We start from the raw sequence: 24589 nt of genomic DNA, 5'->3' as shown, positions 1-24589 counted from the left end.
GAGTGATCATTAGAAAGGTGAGCAAGCAAGACAGGGAGACCCTGTAAATGGCTGAAGAAAGGGTACGGAGGTGCCATACAAAGAGAACGTGGAGTACCTTTCCCTCTTCACCCTATTGCCAAAAGGTTGGCCCTGCCGGAGGCATCCTGCATAACTGCAATGACCATTTCCCCATTCTAGTTACATCATTAAACTGCGACTCTCATCACCTGACCTACCCCAGGGTTCATTGCCTGAGGGGACCCATCCAGTTGCTCAGGGTCAGGCCACTTGTGGAGATGACGGTTTCTAGGGCAACTCGTATGTTCTCCTGTAGAGAGTGGATTCCCACCAACCTCTTCGAGACCCGGTTGGACGCCCCATCATGCACCTGTCAGGCCTTAAACATGCCACAGGAGAAGCCGTATTCTGTGATGACATTCCCAGAGTGGATAAAGAACTTTTTATGGCATTAGTGACAAGTACCAAGGCTCATGCAAAAATCATGTAAGTAAATCAAAGACTTCCAAAATGCCTTTTAAAAAGTATAAGCCGGACATGGTGGTGCATGCTTGTAATCCCAGCATTTAAGAGGCTGAGACCAGAGGATCATGATTCACAGACAGCCTCAGCTACTTAGTGAGGCCCTCCGCAACTTAGTGAGACCCTGTGTCAAAATAAAGAATAAAAAATAGGGCAGGGGGTGTAGCTCAGAGGTTGAATGTTCCATCCCCAGACCTGCAAAAAAATAAAAATAAAAAAGCCAGGTGTGGTGGCGCACACTTGTGATCCCCGCACCTGGGAGGTAGAGACAGGAGGATTGTGCAGGTTTGAAGTCAGTCACACTGGCTTAAGAGACCCTGTTTCCAAATAAAATATAAAAAACAGGTCTGGGAGTGTAGCTCAGAGGTAGAAGGGTTTCCAGGAATCCCAGTACCACCAAAAAAAAAAAAAAAAAAAAAAAAAGTATACCTGGGAATTCTTTCATACAAACATGCTCATTTCTCTGCAATGTCTTAAACCCAAAGATCCTAAAATGGAAAGATAAAGAAAAGTTCGCCAGTCCCCAGAGAAGGGAGAACATCTGGAAATGACCCTCATGAAAGAGAGATCTAATCACAGTTATGGGCCCCTTGTTCCCATCTAGCCTCACAAAACCTCATCTCCCTGCTGCAGCCTCAGACTTGGCACAAATGAGTGACTCTGATAAAGGGCTGATATTCAGCTGGTGATAAAACAGTGAAATATCTAGCTCATTGCCCCATAAGAAATGGCCACTGTCCTAAGCTTCAAAATAAAGGCTCCAGCTGGCCACACTGCCCGCCCCTGTCCCCTCCCACTCCCCCGGAGCTAAGATGCTGCCCCCCCAGACCAGCAAAGGTCTCCTGGACCCCACTCCATAGCAGGTCCATTCTGATTGGTCAGGCTGGCAGGTTTGGGGCCCTCAGAGCTTGCTGATTGATTTCTACTTCTTAAATCTCCCTTTCTATCCAGATCAACTGACTTCTCTGAGGCCCTTGAACTCCCTGGGGTGGTCGATGTGGTAACCGCTGGAGACATCCTGGGCACCAACGGTACCGAAGATGACCCGCTGTTGGCTGGAGATAAGGTGCGTTGGGACAGGCTTTCCCCATGACTGCAGTGACTCACCAGGGAGCCACCGTCAGCCCCCTCTCCACAGCCTCCCAGCTCTTCTACCACTGGGAGGGCGGGGTCAAGCCTGCTGGCTACTCTCTAGCCCCAACATCTTTACTCAGCCCTACTTCTCTAGCGTCAAATAGCACAGTAAAAGGAAACTTATTATGGTCTTAATTTGGTCACTACGTGCTCTTATTTACCCTCATCTGAAAAGTAAATACAAGAAACTGATCTATATCAAGATAGAATATGCCAGGCGTGGTGTAATCCCTGAGCTTGGGAGGTGGTAACAGGAGGATTGTGCAGGTGCGAAGCCAGCCGTGCTGGCTTAAGAGACCCTGTTTCCAAAAATTAAAAAAGTATAAAATAGGTCTGGGAGTGTAGCCCAGAGGTTAGAAGGGCTTCCAGGAACCCCAGTACCACCAAAAAAAGGATAGAATACCCCTCCAAAGATCTAGAAAGGATAGAAAAACACAGTCTCTCTCTGTCTCTCTGTCTCTCTTTGTGTGTGTGTGTGTGTGTGTGTGTGTGTGTGTGTGTTAGTGGGAACTGAACCCTCAAAGGCATTCTGTCTCTGAGCTACACCCTCATCCCTTTTTATTAATGTTTTGTTTTGAAGCAAGGTCTTGAAAGGTTGCAGAGAGTTTCTCTGAGTTGTTAAAGCTGTCCTTGAAAAATTTAAACCTCCAGTCTCGGCTCCCAGGCACTGCGATTACTGAACCACCACACCTGGCTCCAGCCGCGCCCTCTTCTTTTCACTGAACTCCTTTCCTTCCTGGACCAGTCCTCTTCCTGTGTCCCATCTTCCTTTGAGCTCTGCATTTTTATAGAGTCGCTCTTGCTGTCTCTGACCTTCTGCTTCAAATTCCAGGATCACCCGTTGAGCACTGGCCTTGGGGATCTGACTGCGTGGGTTCCGTTTCCAGCTCCTCCTCTTACTAGCCATGTGTCCTCAGTTTTAACATCTGCAAAGAGGGAATAACTGTAGCACCCATTTTACATTTAGTTGTAAGGTTGAACCGAATGCACACACGTGAAGTGCTCAGGACAGTGGCTGACATCTGAAGGCTCTCAGTAACTGCTCTCTTGTCACCTCTCAAAAGAGTCCCACACTATTTTTCCTCCAGCCACAGAATGAATCACCATTCTTTTGGTTGAACTCCAGCTGAAGAGATTGGCTGTCACTGAGGAGCTATATTAGTGTGCTTGGGCTCCCAAAATAAAATCCACAGCCTGGGAGGTTTGAATAACAGAAATCTATTGTCTCACGGTTCTAGAGATTGAGTTTAAGATCAAGGCATCAGATGGCTTGGTTTCTCTTGAGACATCTCTTCTTGGTCTGTGGAGGGCTGCCTTCCTGTCACCACCTCGTATGGCCTTTTCTCTGTTCAAATATTAAAGCGTGCACCATCATGCCTGGTTTACATTTTAAGTTTTAGCCAAGCACGTGTAGTTGAACGTGACTCCGAGGTGCTTATTATTGCTCAGAAATGACATCTAAGGCGCCAGCCGCTGGTGAGGTTGAGCTAAGCCTCTTTCCACCCAGAATGTTCTGTCTGCTCTCTGCGTGTATTTTTCACAGGTGCTCTGCGTGGGCCAGATCATCTGCGGTGTGGTTGCTGAGACAGATGTGCAGGCAAAGCGAGCAATTGAAAATATAACGATCACCTATGAAGATCTGGAACCGGTCATTGTCAGCATCGAGGTGGGCAGGGCTGGTGGCCGCCCCAAGTTTATAGAATCAAAGCACCTTTGTAAATATCTTAATATGCAATGCTGGTTGGAGGATTCTTTGGGGGGGGAGCATTGGCTTGCAGCTTTCTTGGGAAGATATTACTTGTATGAATTAAAATTATCTTTGGCTCCAAAGAACAGAAAAAAAAATAGACATTTTCCTCTCACATTTAAAAATGCCAAAAGTAGTCATTCAGTCCAGGGCTTTTATGGTATCTTAATCTGTTCTGTGCAGCTACAAAAGAATGCCTAAGACTGGGTCATTTGTATTTAAAAGAAATTTACTTCTCATGGTTCCGAGGTCTGGAAAGTCCAAGTCTGAGGACATGGGGCTTCACCCATAGCAGAAGGTAGAAGGACAAGAGTGTCAGCATGCTCCTGTGTGCAAGAGAGAGGAAGAGAGGGCCAAACTTGCTTTTATAACAAAATCCTCTCTTTTTTATAATGAACCTGCACTTGTTATAACTATATTAACCTGTTCAAGAGAGGATACCCCTCATGGCCTGGTCACCTCTTAACACTCCCACCTCTCAACACTATTGCACTGGGGATTAGATTCTTAATACATGGGTTTGGGGGCCACATTCAAACCACACCACATGGGCCATGCATGGTAGCACACACCTATAATCCCAGGACTTAGGAGACTGATACAGGACGATTGCAGGTTTGAGGCCAGCCTCAGAAACTTAGAAAGACCTTGTTTCAAAATAAAAAGTAGAAAGGTGCCGGGTGTGGTGATGCATGCTTGTAATCCCCACACTTGGGAGGCAGAGACAGGAGAATCACGCAGGTTCGAAGCCAGCCTCGCTGGTTTAAGAGACCCTGTTTCCAAATAAAAATATTTTTAAAAATGGGGTCTTGGAGTGTAGCCCAGAATTAGAAGGGTTTCCAGGAACCCCAGTACCTCCAAAAAAAATAGAAATGTCTGGGATGTAGCTTGGAGGTAGAATACCCCTGAGTTCAAGCCCTACTACAAAAAAAAAAAAAAAAAAAAAACACCCATGCCATACGGATTCCATGCATCAGGATCTGCCTCTGTCATGGATCATTTCCATTCTCCAGGTCACATCTTGGTCCTCAATGGCTACTAAAGTTCTGGCCACCAAATTCATATTCCAGACAGTAGATAAAATGGGATGATGAGGGAGGGTATGTCCCCTCCCTTTAAAGACACTTCCAGGTCCTTAAAGGCAGGTGTGTACATCACACATGCCTTCCTCTATCTAGTTTGTTAGAACCTAGTCACCTGCCACACCTTACTTCAAAGGGAGATGGAAAAATATAGATTATTATTCCATATGGCCATGTATCCACTAAAAATCGGGGACTCCATGACTTGAAGAATATGATGAGGATGGGTATTGAAAATCATAAGGTATTCACGATGGTGCCAAAAAATAGTGAGGATTTCATGGTTCAATTTCATAGAAATTTCCACTTTCATTTCTGAGTCTAGATAACAAAGTTCAAATGATATTTCCAGGGAAGATAATGGCAAGAGAACAGAAACCTCAGTTGTGCGCTGGTATGTTAGTCAGCTTGTTAGCAAAGGTCTCTGTTACTATAATAAATACCTGAGATAATCAACTTACAGGGGAAAGGGTTGTTTGGGCTCACAGTCTTAAAGTTTTCAGTTCCTGATCACTTGGCCCCGTTGCTTTGGGGCCTGTGGTGAGACAGCTCATCATGGTGAAAGTACAGAGTAGAGCAAAACTGCTCACCACATGGCTGAAACAGGAAAAAGAGGAGGAGACCAGGGTCCCACGGGCCCAGTGGAGGGTGCATCCCCATTGACCTAAGACCACACCAGGCGCCACCTCTTAAAGTTTCCAGGTACGACATCTTGGGGGACATCCCAGATCCATACTATAGAACTGGGATTCACAGGCTTTAATCCAGTGACAGGTGCAGAGTAATCAAATTCAGAAAAGCGAGCTTATTAGTGTGTTTGAAGCAGACTACAAAAAGTGTAAAAGGCCCTAGTGAACCATTTCAATGCTTTGGAATGTGCCTAAAAGGTACAAATTGCTCAATATTCAAAGAATTTTAAAAACATGTTTCTTAATCTTTCTAAACCAAAGCAACTCTGCTCCAAATTCCCATACGCCAGCCTGGCAAGAAGTCCAGGGCGTTTTTCTTGGCTCACTCCCTATCCTTGGGTTGCACTAGGATGCCAATATGGGTCTTCGAAATTTCAATTTGAACCCCACTTTCATCAAGGGGGAAATAGCACCCCGATGGCACACCCATGAAGAAACGCTGGGATTCATAACGTTTAGAGTCTACAGTTCCTTCAGAATAGGGCTGTCCAGAATCTGTCTGATTTTTCTGTAACCAAGAACAGCTGATATTTGAATCATGTGGTAAATTTGACCCATGGCTCTACCACTGACTAGCTGTGTGACCTGAGGCAAGTTACTTCACATCTCTATGCCTCTCTTTCCTCATCTGTAAAATGGGGTCAATAACAACATGTAGCCAGGCATGGTGGCACAAGTCTGTAGTCCCAGGACTTGAAAATCTGAGACAGGAGGATGGCAGGTTCAAGGCCAGCCTCAGCACCTTAGTGAGACCCTCAGCAACTTACCAAGACCTTGTTTGTTTGTTTGTTTGTTTATTGTGGTACTAGGAATTGAATGCAGGGGCATTCTACCTCTGAGTTATATGCCCAGCCCTATTTTTTATTTTATTTTATTTTATTTTTGCGGGTCTGGGGATGGAACCCAGGGGCATTCGCCCTCTGAGCTATACCCCCTGCCCTATTTTTTATTCTTTATTTTGAAACAGGGTCTCACTGAGTTGCGGAGGGCCTCACTAAATAGCTGAGGCTGGCCGCAAACTGCGATCCTCCAGTCTCAGCCTCCCAAATGCTGGGATTCCAAGCGTGCGCCACCACGCCCGGCTCTATTCTTTATTTTTAAACACGGTCTCACTAAGTTGCAGAGGGCCTCACAAGTTGCTGAGACTGGCCACAAACCTGTGATCCTCTTGTCTCAGCCTCTCAAATACCGGGATTACAAACATGCACCACCATGCCCAGCTCAGCAAGACCCTATTTCAAAATAAAAAATAAAAATGGCTGAGCACTACTAAGTATGGTGGATATTATGAGAAGATTTTATGTCTTATGGCACATTTACAGCATGGCAATAAACATACTTCCACAAGTACCAGGGTGACTTACCGACATCCTAGTATAGCAGAAAATGAACATTTCAGCTAGATGGTTTATTTTCTGCTGCTCTGAGAAACCAGGTGTTGAACATCAGGCAAAATGTTTCTGAAAACTCAGCCTGGGTGCCAATGTCGCCTTCCTTGCATTTTTGCAGCGTGACTTTGAGAGAGCAACTTTTCCACCTCTCTAAGTCCAGTTTCCTCATCTGAAAAATGAACTAGGCACTAGAAGTGATGTGTGAACATGTGTGAGTACACTGCTACTGCAGAGTACCTGATGTGAACATTAGCCGCTCTCATCACCGTTACCATCATTAGCGAGGAAAGCCAGGGCTCAGGCTTTGGGAGTCTGCAGGAAACGGTGTCATTCTGAAGGATGGGGGACACCTGGGGCCTACAGGCTAAGCAAGGCTCCCTTTCGGTAGGTCACTCCACGGGACCACAGGATGGAATGGCTTCCGGTCTTCATGTGTGTCTGTTTAGGTTTAATGTCAGGTAAAACAAAACAAAGACTGGGAAGGTCCTTGTGAAATATGCCCAATACCCAAATAAATGAACCAACTTTTTATTTTTATGTGGAACATACTGAAAATGGCATACATTCAGACTATGCTTGGTACCCTCCCCCATTTCCCTTCCCCCCCCAACAGTGAGTGTCCAGGTTAACCATGCTATATTTATATTTTTACACAAATTCGGATGTAGCTCCTTCATTAATCAACCTCAGCCTTCTTCCTCTCCTACCCTTCCATTCTAGCTTTGATGAGGTTTCCCCTCCATTGTCTGGTGTCCCCTCTGGTATCTCTAATACTCCCTAGTTTAGGCATATTAGAGAGAACATATGTCCCTTCTCTTTCTGTGCTTGACTGATCTCACTTAACATAATGCTCTCCAGGTCTTTCCATCTTCTTGCAAATGACATGATTTTGTTCTTTTTTATAGCTGAGTAGAATTCCATTGTGTGTATTTCCCATAATTTTGCAATCCATTCATCTGCTGATGGAGACCTAGGATGAACCAACTTTTTGTACTGCCTACAGGGCTTTCTTGCCCCAGCATGCAAAAGAACCTGAGTATTCTCCATCAACACAGATTTCCGAGTTAAAGGCTCTTGCGTGTGAGCTATCTAATACAAATGGTTTTTTCAGGAGCAGGTAAAAAAGGCAGACCAGGACCTCACCTACAGTGCACTGGGACAAAGCACTGAGTCTATCACCTGTTCCCTGGAGATCCACGTTAAAAATGGGAAATTAACATGTATTGTCCAGGACCATCACAATGTTCCCAAACCCTCAGATCTGAACATAGCTTCCTTCCTGATGTTTTGCTAATTCTCCTTGCTGGTTTTCTCGGGGAATCTAGAAGACATTCCCTCTGACACCTTGTCTTTCTAATGACCCTACTGTGCTAGTCCTCTCATGCGTCCAGGAGACAGCAACTCGGGGAGTGTACTAACTTTTGCTGGAGGAAAAATTGCCAACAGAAGAAAAAATAGGAGTAACTGGCTTCTGTGGTTTCCCCTGTTATTCAGGATGCCATAAAACACAATTCCTTTCTGTGCCCTGAGAAAAAACTGGAGCAAGGAAACATCGAGGAGGCATTTGAAAAAGTGGACCAGATTGTTGAAGGTAAACTCAGGACGACTATGCGCTTTCTCTGTTCTGAACCAGACAGTTTCCCCCAAAAAAGATCATCCTCTAAGGTCTCAGGGCCTTGCCAAATATATACTTCCTCTTTCTCTCTCAAATCGTGTGTGTGTGTGTGTGTGTGTGTGTGTGTGTGTGTGTGTGTTATTCTGTTACTACTCAGCAACAGAATAAATGGAAGGAAAATTCCTACAGTTTTGGTTAGTCAAAGGCCAAGTAAGGAATAGAAGCTGATACTTTTAACTTCCAGAACTGTAGTCTCTGAAGCAGCTGGCCTTCGACTGCCACAAGACAAATGCCTGGTTCCTTGGTGAGGATGGATGCAGGCCAGCCACATCTTACTTGCTTTTGAATTCCCCAAGATGGCAGCTTCCAACCAGCACACACCTTCAGAAGTTCTCCTGTGCTTGCGCTTCATAGGAGAGGTCCATATTGGAGGACAGGAGCATTTTTACATGGAAACACAAAGAGTACTGGTTATTCCAAAGACAGAGGACAAAGAACTGGACATTTATGTGTCCACACAGGACCCAGCCCATGTGCAGGTAAGGCCCAGGTTCTCCCCACCACCCCAATTCCATCATGGCCATCAATCCCCATAGCTTCCCAGTTGGTGGCCAACTACCTACAGAAATTTAAAACCCCAGAACCTTCTTAATTTTTTCTGGTCTTGTCAAATAATAAAAGAACAGTCACACTTATTTTAGCTTTAAAGAGAAAGCTTATTTGCATCAGATTTAGTCAAACTCTATGATTAGGTGACACCACTATATGATTTCTATATTGGATTGTTCTCTAAAATGATCATTATAGATAGTCTTTGGAATCAACAAATCACTTTGTAGAACATGTTTACTTCCTTAGTCTCAATGAGCTCTGAGTTTCAGCCGCACCTATCATATTCTTAGCCTGGTGCAATAGCACACGCCTTTAATTCCAATACTTGGGAGGCTAAAATAGGAAGATCACAGGTTTAAGGCTAGCCTCAGCATCTTGGCAAAACTCTCAGCAACTTAGCAAGACCCTGTTTCAAAATTAAAAAATAAAGCCAGGTGGTGCATACCTATAATCTCAATACTTGGGAGGCTGAGGCAGTAAGATTGTAGATTCTGGACCAACTTTAGCAATGTAGTGATACTCTCAGCAACCTAGCGAGACCCTGTCTCAAAACAAGAAATTAAAAATATACTGGTGGTATACCCCATAAGTAGAATGCCCCTGGGTTCAATTCCAATTACACAATAAAATAAAATAATAAAGATGGTCAGGGGTATAACGTGGAAGTAAAATGCCCCTGAGTTCAATCCCTAGGGCCAAGAGAAAAAATATATTTATACATATAAATATATGATATAGATCATATGTATATGTACATATATCATATTCTTTAGTAGGTTACCAAGAGTTCTCTGGGTTTCACATCTTTGGTCTACGTATTTGACTTGGAATCCAGCTTCTATAGGACTTTAGACATTTGGCAAAAATCCAGTTTTTGACAAAGAAAGAGCCACAGAAAATGATAAATACCATTCCTCTGCTGGAAGAGCTATTCTGTGAAGATTAGCAATGTTTATGAACTAAACAGAGCCCCGTAAGATAGATTCAGACTATTTCCACTTTTTAGCAACAGGCGATGTGAATAAATTCTGCTGCGATGCTGTTTCAGGAACAAAAATCTTCTTCACCTTTCACTCTCCTAACCGTCCTCATCACCTCGCTTTTACAGAAAACAGTGGCCTCTACTTTAAACATTCCCATCAACAGGATCTCCTGCCGTGTGAAACGCGTGGGCGGCGGCTTTGGAGGGAAGGTGGGAAGGCCAGCTGTGTTCGGGGCGATCGCAGCAGTGGGTGCTGTCAAGTAAGTGTGCGCAGGGACACAGAGGGCGCAAAATGCAGGGCTGCGGGCAAATCAGTGGCCTGAAAGTCACAGAGTCACCTGTGTGTCCGCAGGCGATTCAGCCTCCAGTCTGTTTCTTTATAAAATGTGGACTATAATACCTACCCTCCAACCGCCTTTTTTTATACTTTTATTGGCGTGTGATGGTCTCACATCGTAATGTAGTTCAGAGTGATTGTGGCATACAGGCACACAGCACTTGGTGAGTTTTCCCGAGGGTCCCTCCCCTCTCCCCTTTTCCCCATACAAAATATTAAAATTAGCACTGGAATTCTCACATGTGTACATAATATCAGTTGACAGGTCTTATTGTATTGTCCAGATTAGTCTCAGACTCCTGGGCTTAAGTAATCCTCCTGCCTCAGCCTCCCAAGTAGCTAGGACTACAGGCACACACCACCATGCCCAGCTTTCCTACCCTTTTAGAATTATTGCAAAAGTCAAATGTATGTGTTATACCGTAAGCATAACAAAGAAATCGAGACCATCACTCAGTAAAGGCCAGAAGGTTGTTTTAATTCCACTTGGGGCTACCATCCTACCACCTAGGCAAAATGCGACAGCCCCACCCCACCCCACCCCCACCCGTTAGCTCACAGACACCCTATCTATAGTGACCCCAGGTATAGGCACAAGAATTTGTGGAGTGATCTTTAACTTAGCTAAGGACGGACAATGCTTCCTTTTAGGGAAGCAGGGTAAGGGGTGGGTGACCCTTTCCATTTCGCAGGCTTTCTGAACAAAGGAAGACCCAGAGATTACACAGATTTAACACAGTATTACATATGCAGGAACCTGAATAAGCTAATGTGCTTTAATGGGAAAAGTGGTGGTATTAGTTGAATCGCTCCAGAACTGGGGCTGTCCATTCCTGGGCTTCAGAGAAGATGACCCCCTTAGAGACAGGCAAGAAATCCAGCCCCACTGCAATGCTCCCTGGCTTTCCCTCCTACTCTCAGCCCCGGAGCAGGGTAGGTGAGTCAAGAAAGCCCCTGCCTCCCTGCACCTGGGGGCCCATCGTCTGGGCAGATGCCTCGTCATGGAAGGGCCCCGAGCCAAGTAGACACAAGCGCGCTCCTGTGGATCAAGGCCTCCGCGTTTGCCTTTGGTCACTGCTCACTTTTCTGTTACTTGTTCATTTTCTGTGGCTATTATTTTGGTATTTTGTCAGAGCCCCAATCATTCTCCCGCTTCCATTGGCAACCTCTGTGTAATGCAGGGCAAGGTGCAAAAGACCTCACAGGTGTGCCTCAGTCGCAGGGAGAGGGGGAAGAGGCAGGATCTGGATCCTGACCATCTCTCCACAATTAACCCCTCTCCCTCAGGCCCACCAGCGACCCAGGAGACTAAGGGGAAATCGGCCCCCTTGCGCCTTGTGGACTTCTCAGGCACAGCCGCATGAGCGTCACGTGGGGAGCACTCAGATCCCCTTGTCTGGACTGCCTGGAGCTGATCCAGGCATCAGTGTATTTTGAAACTTCCCCAGGGGTTCCATGGTGCAGCCAAGTGTGAGAAACAGCACACTAAAATACAGCCCTGCCTGCTGGGCGTGGTGGCACAGGCTTGTAATCCCCGCGCTTGGGAGGCGGAGACAGGAGAATCATGCAGGTTCGAAGCCAGCACAGCTGGCTTAAGAGACCCTGTTTCCAAATAAAAATATAAAATAGGTCTGGGAGTGTAGCCCGGAGAAGGGTTCCATCCCCAGTACAACCAAAGAGAGAGGGAGGGAGGGAGGGAGGGAGGGAGGGAGAGGGAGAGAGAGAGAGAGAGAGAGAGAGAGAGAGAGAGAGAGAGAGAGAGAGAGAGAGAGAAGGGAGAAGAGAGAAAGAAAGAGCCCTGTCTGAGCACGCAGCTGTCCTGCCTTAAGTGACCCTGAGAGTGCTCCCAAACCTCCTGGAGTAGAGTCTTCTGCGGTGGAAGGAATTCCTGCCTCTCCGTGCCAGCCCCAGTGATTCAGAATTACCAGGCAATAGACAGGAAACTGTACACGTAACTGGTATTTTTCTAGCAGTGCTGTTACATTTATCTGTTTAGACTCTCCTTAATAACCAGTTGTGGGGATATCCAAACTGCCTGGATCTGGGTGAAGGTCATTGGAAGCCATAAGAATACAACTTAAAGTTGAGCATATGGTGGTATGCACCTACCCAGTGTTGGGAGGCTGAGACAAGAGGATCACAGATTCAAGGACAGCTTCAGTTAATAATGACTCTCATCAACCTAGCAAAACCCTGTTTCAAAATTTTAAAAAATTAAAATAAAATAAAATAGGGCTGAATGTGTAGCTCAGAGGTTGAATACCCTTGGAATCAGTACTCAGTACCACAAAAAACAAATAAATAAACCTGGTCACAGTGGTGCATGCCTGTAATCCCAGAACTTGGGAGGCTGAGACAGGAGGATCAATGGTTCAAGGCCAATCTCAGCAACTTAGCAACACCCTATTTCAAAATAAATAAAAAGGGCTTAGAGGCAGAATGCCCCTAGGTTCAACCCCAGTACCAAAAAAAAAAAAAAAATTAAAAAACAGAATAAAATTTAACTGGCATCTGACATTCAGCTAGCTCTCCAAACACTGAGTAAAGACCATAGAGATGATATTAACCAAGTCATATGCTTGATGACTCACATGAGCATCTAGTACACGCATGTGTGGAACAGTGGTTGAAGGACCAGTGTAAACGAGTAGGACTGGATGGTGGATGAGAAGCCAGGCAGGTGGGAGGCGGAGGGGTAGATAGACTAGGGGGTGGGTGAGTATGTGGGTAGATGGGTGGTGGATGATGGATGGCTGGATGGGTGGGTGGGTGGGTGGATGGACAGACAGACAGGGAATCTGACAGAGATTTGTTTTCTTTAGAACTGGTCGTCCCATTCGTCTTGTTCTTGATCGTGAAGATGATATGTTAATAACTGGGGGAAGGCACCCATTGTTTGGAAAATATAAAGTGAGTATTAAAGATAAAATTATTAAAATACCTCATTTCGCCGGGCGTGGTGGCGCACGCTTGTAATCCCCGCGCTTGGGAGGCGGAGACAGGAGGATCACGCAGGTTCGAAGTCAGCTGCGCTGGCTTAAGAGACCCTGTTTCCAAAAATAAAAAAAAATAGGTCTGGGAGTGTAGCCCGGAGATAGAAGGGCTTCCAGGAACCCCAGTACCACCAAAAAAAAAAAAAAAGCTCATTTCATGTGTCTTTATCCTTTTCTATTTTTGTCATTTTGCTAAATTCTAAAATTGATCTTAGCATCTGAAATGATCTTGAAGGTGCTGTGCATCTGAATATTCATAACTTTTTATGATGAACTTTTTTTCTTTTTTTTTCTTTTTTTGTGGTACTGGGGAAGGAACCCAGGGGCATTCTACCTTCCAGCTACACCCTCAGCCCTATTTTTTATTCACTTTGAAACAGGGTTTCACTGAGTTGCAAAGGGCCTCACTCAGTAGCTGAGGCTGTCCACGAACCATAAGCCTCCTGTCTCAGCCTCTCAAATGCTGGTATTACAAGCGTGCGCCACCACGCCCGGCTATGACGAACTTTTAACAAATCTAGTATATAATTATAAAAACTTTGATGAAGAAAATAGAATTTGAAGCAATAATAAAAACACTACTTGAAGGAATAAGGATTTTATTAGCAGTTCCTCAAAGACAAAAAAAAAAAAAAAAAAACAGGGCCAGGGTGTAGCTCTGTGGTGAAGTGCTACCCTGGCATGTATAATATCATGAATTCAATTCCAGACACTACAAAAAAAACAAACGTATATGCAAGGTATGGTGGCACATATCTGTAATCTCAGTTACTTGGAAAACCAAAGCAAGAGGGTCACAAGTTCTAGGTCATCCTAGGCAACTCATTGAGACTCTGTCTTAAAATAGAATTTTTCTTTTATTTGTGGTGCTGGGGGTTGAACCCATGGGCATTCTACTTTCAAGTTATACCCCAACCCTATTTTTATTCTTTTTTTTTTTTTTTTTTTTTTTTGGTGGCACTGGGGTTCCTGGAAACCCTTTTCCGGGCTACACTCCTGGACCTATTTTATATTTTTATTTGGAAACGGTCTCTTAAGCCAGCAAGGCTGGCTTCAAACCTGTGCCATCCTCCTATCTCCGCATCCCAAGCGCAGGGATTACAAGCGTGCGCCACCACACCTGGCTTCCCTATTTTTTATTCTTTATTTTGAAATAAGGTCTCACTAATTTTCAGAGGGCCTAAGTAGCTGAGGCTGGCTATGAACCTGAGATCCTCCATCTCAGCCTCTTAAATACTGAGATTACAAGCATGACCCACAACACCAAGCTCTACAAAAAATTTAAAAAGGGTTTAGACAGCTGGGCATGGAGGTGCACACCTGTAATCCCAGTACTTAGGAGGCCAAGACAGAAAGACCACAGGTTGAGGCTAGCCTCAGCAATTCAGTGAAACTCTATTTCATAATATTTTTTTAAAAAGGCTAGGGGTACAGCTTAGAGGTAGAATACCCCTGGACTCAATCCCCAGTACCAAAAACAAAAGGTAAGGGATAAAACAGGAAGATTGAAGATTGAAAGCAAGCCTCAAAAACTTAGCAAGACCCTCAACAATTTAGTGGGACCTTATTTCAAAATAAAAAATAAAATATGGCTGGGGGTGTAGCTCAGAAGTAGGATGGCCCTGGGTTCAATGCTCAGTACACAGATAGATAGATGATAGATGATAGATAGATAGATAGATAGATAGATAGATAAGATAAGATAAGATAGATAAACAGGGTGTTGCTCAGAGGTAGGATGTCCCTGGGTTCAAAGCCCAGTACCAAAATATTTTTGGAGAGGTACAGATTTAAGTCAGGGGTAGCACCCGAGCTCAATCCCCAGTATAAACAAGGAGGATGAAGAAGAGGAGGAGGAGGGGGAGGAGGAGGAACCCTTCTATCTCCAGGCCACACTCGTAGACCTATTTTATATTTTATTTGGAAACAGGGTCTCTTAAGCCAGTGAGGCTGGCTTCAAACCTCTGCGATCCTCCTGTCTCCTCCTCCCAAGTGCAGGGATTACAAGCCTGCGCCACCAAGCCCGGCTATATAGAATTTTTTTTTTTTTTTTTTTTTTTTTTTTTTTTTTTGTGGTACTGGGGTTCCTGGAAGCCCTTGTACCTCCGGGCTACACTCCCAGACCTATTTTTACATTTCTATTTGGAAACAGGGTCTCCTAAACCAGCGCGCGGGGCTGGCTTCGAACCTGCGCGATCCTCCTGTTTCTGCCTCCCAAGCGCGGGGATTACAAGCGTGCGCCACCACGCCCGGCAGCTATATAGAATATTTTTAAAACTGTTTTAGATACACAGAAAAATTGAGAAGTGAATAGAATTCCTATGATAACCCCTCATCCAGTTTCCCTAATGTTAATGTCTCACTTAATCTTGTACATTTTTTACAAGTAATGGTCTAATAGTATTGTTGTTTTTGTTGTTGTCATTATTATTATTATTATTATCATTATTATCATTATTATTCTACTGGATATTAACTCCAGGAGAATTCTACCTCTGAGCTATACCCCCAGCCCTTTTTGTGAGGGTGTGTGGGGTGCAAGGATTGAACCCAGAGGCCTTGTACCTCAGAGCTACACCCCCAGCCCTATTTTATGTTTTATTTTGAAACAAGGTCTCACTAAATTGTGATGGGCCTCCCTAAGTTGTAAGCTGGTCCCAAAACTGCAATCCTCCTTTCACAGACTCCCAAGTCTGTGAATTACAGGAATGCACCATCACTCCCGGCTATCTCCAGCCCTTTTTATTTTTTATCTTAAAGCAGGGTCTCACTAGGTTCCTAAGATTTCACTATGTTGCTGAGGCTGAACTCAAACCCACAATTCTCCAGACTCAGTCTCCCAAGTACTAAGATTACAGACATGTGCCAATACCAAAATTTCTTAACTATAAAGATACTATTTATAGTATAAATGTTTGGAAGCAATTTGACCATTTAACTGCAAAATCATTTTCTTAGAAAAGTTTCCCCTAAGTGATTGCAAATGTGTCAAAATTTCTTTGCAGAGAGCTAGGCATGGTGGCACACGCTTGTAATCCCAGCATTTGAGAGGCTGAAACAGGAGTATCAGGGTTCGTGGACAGCCTCAGCTACTTAGTGAAGTCCTTTGCAACTCAGTGAGACCTTGTTTCAAAATAAAGAATAAAAGTCAGGCGTGGTGGCTTGTGATCCCAGTGCTTGGGAGGCGGAGACAGGAGGATCGCACAGTTTCAAAGCCAGCCGCACTGGCTTAAGAGACCCTGTTTCCAAATAAAAAGTATAAAATAGGTTGGGAGTGTAGCCCAGAGGTAGAAGGGCTTCCAGGAACCCCAGTACCACCAAAAAATAAATTAATAAAATAAAGAATAAAAATAGGGCTGGAGGTGTAGCTCAGAGATAGAATGCCCCCAGGTTCATCCTCAGTACTGCAAAAAAAAAAAAAAAAAAAAAAAAAATTACAGATAAGAAAAAAAATCCACTAACTATTTAAATTGTTTCTGGGTATGGTGGTACATGCTTGTAATCCCAGTACTTGGGAGGCTGAGACAGGAGGATCACAGGTTCACGGCCAGCATGAGGCCATCCACAATTTAGTGGACTTTGTCTGAAAATAAAAAGAATAAAATAGGAGTAGGGGTGTAGCTCAGAGATAGAATGCCCCTGGGTTCCATCTCCAATAACAAAAGTAAAAATAAAATCATTGTGCAGACATGGTTTGTCACTCCTACAGTTCCAGATATTCAGGAAGCTAAGGCAGAAAGATGGCTTGAGCCCAAGGGTTTAAAACCTACCCAGACAACATAGTGAGACCCTGTCTCAAATTAAAAAAAAAAAAAAAAAAAAAAAGCCGGGCGTGGTGGCGCACGCTTGTAATGCCATCATTTGGGAGGCTGAGACTGGAGGATCGCAGTTCGTGGTCAGCCTCAGCTAATTAGTGGGGCCCTCTGCAACTCAGTGAGACCTGGTTTCAAACTAAAGAATAAAAAACAGGGCAGGAGGTGTAGCTCAGAGGTCGAATGCCCCTGAGTTCCATCCCCAGACCCAAAAAAAAAAAAATTTAATTTCCAAACCATATTCATTGCATCTTTATGCAACTGTAGAATAAACACTATCAAAATTATTTGCTGATATTTTGTTATTGAGTTTTTAGGACAGTTATAATATAAAACATATCAAACACACTTTATTTGGAAATCCCCATTCCTCAGGTCCCAGGACCACTTAAAAGCACCTTCGCTGAGCCTAGTGAATGAGAGCAGCCCTTCAAGCACATCCCCTCACCGACTCTGCCTCTTCTCCAGAAGAGAGACACTGATTCAGCTTGGTGCACTCTGGAATCCCAGAGTCTCTTCCACAGGGGGGAAACCACAGCCTAAACTAGAGAGCAAGCCAGTGAAATGTGAGGGAGAATCTTCCGTGCATAATGAAGACAAGAGTGGCAATTATATGCTGGGAGGAAGAATGTTAGAGGTCCATGCAGACTGTGAGATCAGAAAATTGCACCTTAAAAGGCAGGGCTCAGCAAACAGGAATGCAAGGTGGGGCCCAGGGCAGAGCGCACAGGGAGCAGAGTCCATCCTCAGTCCCACCCAGCAGGGCAGCTGGGCTGTGGCTCCCACTTGCGGTGTTAATTTTAAGCCTGGTGGCGCAGGCTTGTAATCCCCGCGTTTGGGAGGCAGAGATGGCGCAGATTCGAAGCCAGCCTTGCTGGCTTAAAAGACCGTTTCCTGCCGGGCGTGGTGGCGCACGCTTGTAATCCCCGCGCTTGGGAGGCAGAGACAGGAGGATCGCGCAGGTTCGAAGCCAGCTGCGCGCACTGGCTTAAGAGACCCTGTTTCCAAATAAAAATGTAAAAATAGGTCTGGGAGTGTAGCCCAGAGGTAGCAGGGCTTCCAGGAACCCCAGTACCACCAAAAAAAAAAAAAAGACCCTGTTTCCAAATAAAAATATAAAAAAATAGGTGTCTGGGAGTGTAGTCCGGAGATAGAAGGGTCTCCAGGAACCCCAGTACCACCAAAAAAAAAAAAAAAAAAAAAATTTAAGCCTATCAATAAAATGTCCATGGTTTGGTGACAGGTGGGATTCATGAACAACGGGCGGATCAAAGCCCTAGACATTGAATGCTACATTAACGGAGGATGCACGCTGGATGACTCAGAGCTGGTACGTGTACCCCAAAAACCAGCCACGTCCTTGACTGGGAAAGAATGTACAATTTCTACAGGCGCCTCTAGGAAGCAGGTTTCCTCAAAGAGTTAATAAATTACATAGACAGTTCAACCCCTTATACTAGATTTTTATTGGGGGGGGACTTTAGTGATCAATATATGTGAAAATCTCCTTTTACTTTAGGTAACGGAATTTCTTATATTAAAACTGGAAAATGCATATAAAATCCGCAACCTCAGATTCCGGGGTCGGGCATGCATGACACATTTGCCATCCAATACAGCCTTTCGTGGATTTGGCTTCCCACAAGGAGCCCTGGTAACAGAAGCCTGTGTCACAGCAGTGGCAGCCAAGTGTGGCCTTCCACCAGAAAAGGTAGGACTGTGATTAACATTCTAACCAAGGTGGAAGAAGAATCCAACCGAGTGAGAATTCGCTTTCCTGACCCAAAGAAACACACTAGAAGAACCATATAATTAGTCCTGGCTCGGATTTCAAGATAAATTAAGAGCCACCTGAAAGAACCCATCTCCACCTATTTTCCTCCTTCCTTAGGCAAAATTTCTCTTTTCCTTTTTTTAAATTTATATGCAAATAATTACTCTTTTAAAACACCTAAACTGCACTGAAACAATGAAAGTAAAAATTGAACATCCACTTTCTCATCCCTCATTCTTCTTGGTCAAAAGTTATTGTTCTAGCCCTGTTTTTATCTTTAGCCATCCATTTGTATTCATACATACATATATATGTATGAATAGATGTATAAAAACACTGACATACACCTATAACATATACAATATATATGTGCACATACATGGGTATTTACCAAAATGGGACCATAACATACATATTATTCTGTATCTTTTTTTCTGTTTGACAATATGCCATGGCCATCTTTCCATGCCAGTACAATGAGCTACTTCATTCTTTTTCACGTCTTGATAATAAGATGTACAGCCGAGCACAATGGTATATACCTATAATCCCAGCACTTGGGAGGCTGAGACAGGAGGATTGCACAGGTTTGAGACCAGCCTCAGTTACTTAGGCTCTCAGCAACTTAGAACTTGTTTCCAAATAAATTATAAAATAGGGCTGGAGGTATAGCCCAGAAGTAGAAAGCCCCTGGGTTCTACTCCCCAGTACCACAAAAAAAAAAAAAAAAATTTTTTAATAAAAAGGGCTGAAAATGTATCTCAGAGGTAGAATGCCCCTGGGTCCAATCCCCAGTACCAAAATAATAACATAGATGCAACAGAAGGTATTTAGGTAACTCACTATTGACACATTCAGATTGCTACTCACTTTCGGCTATTAAAATGATGTTGCAGTAAAGCTGGGCTTGGAGGCGCTTGCAATCCCAGCATTCGGGAGGTTGAGACAGGAGGACTGCGGTTCAAGGACAGCCTCAGCTACTTAGTGAGGCCCTCTGCAACTCAGTGAGACCCGGTTTCAAAATAAAGACTAAAAAAATAGGGCTGGGGGTGTAGCTCTGAGGTAGAAGGCCCCTGGGTTCCATCCCAGTACCTCAAAATAAAATGATGCTGCATTAAACATTTTGATACATACGTACCAAGGGTAAGTTTACCCTATCTCCCAGACATACCTGTGAGATAAACATACAGAAATGGAGCTGCTGGTGCACTTGAGAGCTTTTGAGAGATACTGTCAAAAGATTACCCTCTGAAAATATGATTTTGTGCAGTACAGTAGAGGATACACAGGGTGTATCTTCTACTACACTGGAGGGAGGCGGCCTCTGGTGACAGCGGCGATTTCTTCCATTCCTCACACATTCCAATCACACCCCAGTCTCCTTTCTCCATTTCTGTCCTCTTTCTGCAACACAGAACGCGCTGCACCAGCAAGGGCTCTTTAGTCTTCGGCCCTTGAACCGCTGTATCCCTAAGGTCAACTAGGACTTCCAGATGTGTGATTTATGATTGTCAAGGAGATTGTCAAAGTTCTCCACACTTGAGAATGCCTAATATTGTATCAGATAAGTGGCCAATATCCTAAAAGAAGTCAGAAAGAGTGTCCCATGGGGAAAGAGGAAGGCGTTAGCACACTGGCGTGGGGGAGGGGAACCAGGGAGAACTTTTCTGAGAAAATGGCGCTTGAAACAGGCCTTGGGGAATGATTGGCACCAGTGGTGGAAAGTTGATCTATGCAAGTGGGACATTGTGAACAAGGACAGTTGAGCGTCAACCTCTGTGGCTCAGTCGGTGATGGGGAGGGACCCAGGAGCCTTCGACCTCTGAGCTATCCCCCAGCCCTATTTTTAATTTTGAAGCAGGGTCTCACTACCTTGCTAAGGCTGATCTTGAACCTGACCCTCCTGTCTCAGCCTCCCAAGTGCTGGTACGTGCCACTGCACCCAGTTTCAGTTTCCTCATTATAAAACAAGGACATGGAGGCTCACCTCACATTACTCCTGTAGAATCAAATGAATTAACATTAATGGAAATATTTGTTTTCATAAACTGGATAATATTATTCCAGTCCTGATGCTGACACCAACACAGTAATCTTATTGTTGTTGGAGTGAGATGTAAATAATTTTAAAATCCTGGGTATTTCTCCACAGGCTCTCCTTTGAGTGCTCCAAGTTCCCAGAATAGAAAACACACCCATTCAAATATTTTTATATTTTTTCTTTTTTTGTGTGTGGCACTGGGAATGGAACCCAGGGGCATTCTACCTCTGAGCTACACCCCCAGCCTTATTTTTTATTCTTTATTTTGAAACAGGGTCTCACTAAGTTGCGGAGGGCCTCACTAAGTAGCTGAGGCTGGCCACAAACCGCGATCCTCCTGCCTCGGCCTCTCAAATGCTGGGATTACAAGCGTGCGCCACCACGTCCTGCTCAAATAAAATTTTAAGACGACCTATGCCGGGCATGGTGGCGCACGCTTGTAACCCCTGCGCTTGGGAGGCAAAGACAGGAGGATTGCACAGGTTCGAAGCCAGCCTCACTGGCTTAAGAGACCCTGTTTCCAAATAAAATATAAAAAATAGGTCTGGGAGTATGGCCTGGAGGTAGAAGGGTTCCAACTCCAGTACCACCAAGAAGACCTAAGCATGCACTCCAAAGGCAACTGGAAGACCTAGAGATGCCGTTTGTCATCATCTGCAGTGCTGCTCCTCCCTAGCAGAACAAAATCTTCATTACAGCAATAAATCCTGACTTTTTTATTTTTTTTTTTAATACTGAGGATGGAACCCAGGGGCTTTCTACTTCTGGGCTACATTCCCAGACCTATTTTTTTAAAACTGACTAAGTTGCTGAGAGCCTCACTAAGTAAGTAGCTGAGGCTGGCTTTGAACCTATGCGATCCTCCTCTCCCAGCCTCCCAAGTACTGGGATTACAAGGGTGCGCCACCACACTGGCTATAAATCCCGACTTTAATATGCCATCTACCAGCTCTGCTCCTTTCTCTGAACCCTGTAGGGAAAGAAGAAAAACCTTCTTCTCTAGGCAACTCCATCCCACAAAACCTTCCTAGACCCATCACTGTCCACGGCCCTGCGCTTCCTGGGGGAGAGACCCTGGACCAGACATTGATGAAGAGATGAAGGATAACCCCCTTATCTTTGTAAATCTATCCACTTAAAACAGCACATGCTGTTCAAAGAAAGTGTGAATGCTGTTCTCCCCCAACCACTGTGTGTGTTTTAGTGGAGAAGCTTTTCAAGTCTCTCTTGGGCAGTTTCTGTCTTACCATAGCTATTGACTGGTTTTCCCACCTGTTTCCAGGTTAGAGAGAAAAACATGTACAAAACAGTTGATAAAACCATCTACAAACAAGCGTTCAACCCTGAGACTCTGATACGGTGTTGGAAGGAGTGTCTGGAGAAGTCTTCCTTTCACAGCAGGAGGGTGCGGGTGGAAGAGTTCAACAGGAAGAATTATTGGAAGAAGAAAGGCATCGCAGCTGTCCCCATGAAGTTTTCAGTTGGCTTTGCTGCAACGGGCTACCATCAGGTAGGAAGCTCTGGTGCCAGCTACCCTCCTGCACAGCCGCCTTGTGCCGGCATCGAGAGAGCATCACCTGGGCCCCTCCATTCCCAGAGCTTGGGCCTCTCTACTGGGGGGCAATGCACAGGGCTCTTCTGAGCATCATAGTACAGTAGAAGCTGAGCGTGATGATACCTGCCTGTAATCCCAGTAGTTGTGAGGCTGAGACTGGAGGATCGTGGGTTTGAGGTCAGCCCCAGTAAACTACTGAAAAACCTTAGAAATTTAGGGAGACCCTGTTTCCTAAATAAATAACCGCCGGGCATGGTGGCGCACGCTTGTAATCCCTGCACTTGGGAGGCTGAGATAGGAGGATCACGCAGGTTTGAAGCCAGCCTCAGCTACTTAGTGAGGCTCTCAGCAACTTAGTGAGACCCTGTTTCCAAATAAAATATAAAATAGGTCTGGGAGTATAGCCCGGAGGTAGAAAGCCTCTGGGTTCCACCTCCAGTACCACCAAAAATAAATAAATAAATAAATAAATAAATAAATAAATAAATAAATGGGCTAGGGTTGTAGCTCAGAGGTATGCTACTGCTGGGTTCATTCACCAGTACTAAAAGAGAAAAAAAATAAAAATAAAAAAAATAAACCATCATCCAGTAGAGAAAGGCCTTGGTAAGCAGGAACAGCCTCAGAAAGCAGGAGACCTGCCACAGCTGAACTGCCAAGATGGAGAAGTGGACTGAACAGGAAGGAACAGGAAGCTTCAGGAGCCATCATGCTGTGTCTTCTCAGCTTGGGGGTCTCAGGCTTGGGAAGAATGGCTTCTCCTGGTCTGTGCCTCCAGATACCTACAGTGTTCCATCTATCTGCTAGGTCTTAGGCAGAGAAGTCATTCCACTTTGCCCTGACCAACTAGCAGTTTCAAAACGCCCCTCCCAGGAATCTGTGTCAATTCTGGTGAGGACAAAGGGATGTCATCCAGAAATATTCCGGGGCACACGTGCAAAAGGAATCCCTTCGCAAGCCAAAGGAAGGAGGGCGGGCAGCCTGTAGGTGAGTCACCTGACTAGGACAGGGACCAGAACAAGTCTTCCCTAAGTCCCAATGGGTCCTAGACAGAAAAGATGTTTAGGAAACTGGGAATGGTGGTTGCCTGCTCATTATTATCCACCAAAATTAGAAATCTCAGCAGCTGGGAAAATCTCATGTGCGTGAGATCTCCCTGTGTGTATATCATTGACAGCATTCTTTCTTTATACCCAGCTACTGACAGACAGTAGATTCTCTCCCCCTCCCCCTCCCCCATCTCCCTTTACACACACACACACACACACACACACACACACACACACACACACACTTACTCCAGTGGGGGCCCTGAGCCCCTGCCCACCAGAGCTCAGACTCTGGGTTCAGGGCTCTTGCTCCTTTGGTTGGGAGGGCAAGATGCCCTGGGCTTCTGGGTCACATTCCTGTCCAGATCCAGGATGCCTGTTCTAGAATAGGCACAGAAAGGGCAATGATCATGGCTGAAAGCTGTACTAGCTGGGATGTAAGAGGCCCCATAGACTGCCTATGTGGTTTCTCTCTGGCACAAAATGTTGTGTCTTTTCTTTATTTTCTTTATTTATTTATTTATTTGTGGGTCTGGGGATGGAACCCAGGGGCTTTCGACCTCCAAGCTACACCCCCTGTCCTATTTTTTATTCTTTATTTTGAAACAGGGTCTCACTGAGTTGAAGAGGGCCCTCACTAAGTAGCTGAGGCTGTCCGTGAACCGCGATCCTCCGGTCTCAGCCTCCCAAATGCTGGGATTACAAGCGTGCGCCACCACACCTGGCATGTTGTGTCTTTTCAAGACCAACTCTCCAACCAGGTGACAAGGAATTCAATTCTGTTTTCATGCCCACTACCTAGATCTGGTGGAGACCCCACAGGCCAAGGGATCAGCCCCTCAAACCTGCACCCCTTTCAGATACCAACAGTGAATGGGAGCCTGGGTTTCCTACACCCCTACCTGGCTAGCTACTAATTTAGGGGTTTTCACTAACCCTGCTTAAATCTGATCATTTTCTAGAATAAACAGAACTCCAGAAAGCATGTTACCTATGATTGTCATCAAATTATTATAAAGCACACAATGCAAGAACAGACAAATGGAGATAATGCACAAGTCATGGTCTGGGAGCACAGAGCCTCCAAGCCCTCCAAACCTAGGGGAGTCCAGAAGCCTGGAACCAAGTGGCTGAAAGACACACGTGATACATACAAGCACACACATACGCTAACCTCCTCACCCAAAGGCCGTCCAGACACCCATGAATCATCTCATTAGCAGACCAAAGATAGTACAGTACATTCTAAGGTTT

The 24589-nt window shown here is 44.9% G+C and overlaps 1 protein-coding gene across 1 annotated transcript in view; it reads left to right on the top strand.

Annotated features, from left to right (window-relative positions):
- LOC308279787 (aldehyde oxidase 2) overlaps positions 1-24589 on the top strand; it is a gene marked incomplete at both ends in the record, with an annotated part of 92487 nt that overhangs the window by 37150 nt on the left and 30748 nt on the right. Inside the window, 10 exons of the mRNA XM_080719956.1 lie at positions 317-486; positions 1474-1588; positions 3200-3322; positions 8060-8156; positions 8595-8719; positions 9901-10034; positions 12934-13021; positions 18160-18246; positions 18436-18627; positions 22014-22241. Coding sequence (XP_080576082.1) covers positions 317-486; positions 1474-1588; positions 3200-3322; positions 8060-8156; positions 8595-8719; positions 9901-10034; positions 12934-13021; positions 18160-18246; positions 18436-18627; positions 22014-22241 — 1359 coding nt within the window. The remainder of the gene's footprint in view (positions 1-316; positions 487-1473; positions 1589-3199; positions 3323-8059; positions 8157-8594; positions 8720-9900; positions 10035-12933; positions 13022-18159; positions 18247-18435; positions 18628-22013; positions 22242-24589) is intronic.

This window comes from Muscardinus avellanarius, assembly GCF_963383645.1.
Source record: "Muscardinus avellanarius genome assembly, chromosome: 2".
In the NCBI taxonomy this organism is placed as follows: Eukaryota; Metazoa; Chordata; class Mammalia; order Rodentia; family Gliridae; genus Muscardinus; species Muscardinus avellanarius.
The sequence above is the reverse complement of the archived record's forward strand: the minus strand, read 5'-3'. Positions and strand labels throughout refer to the sequence as shown.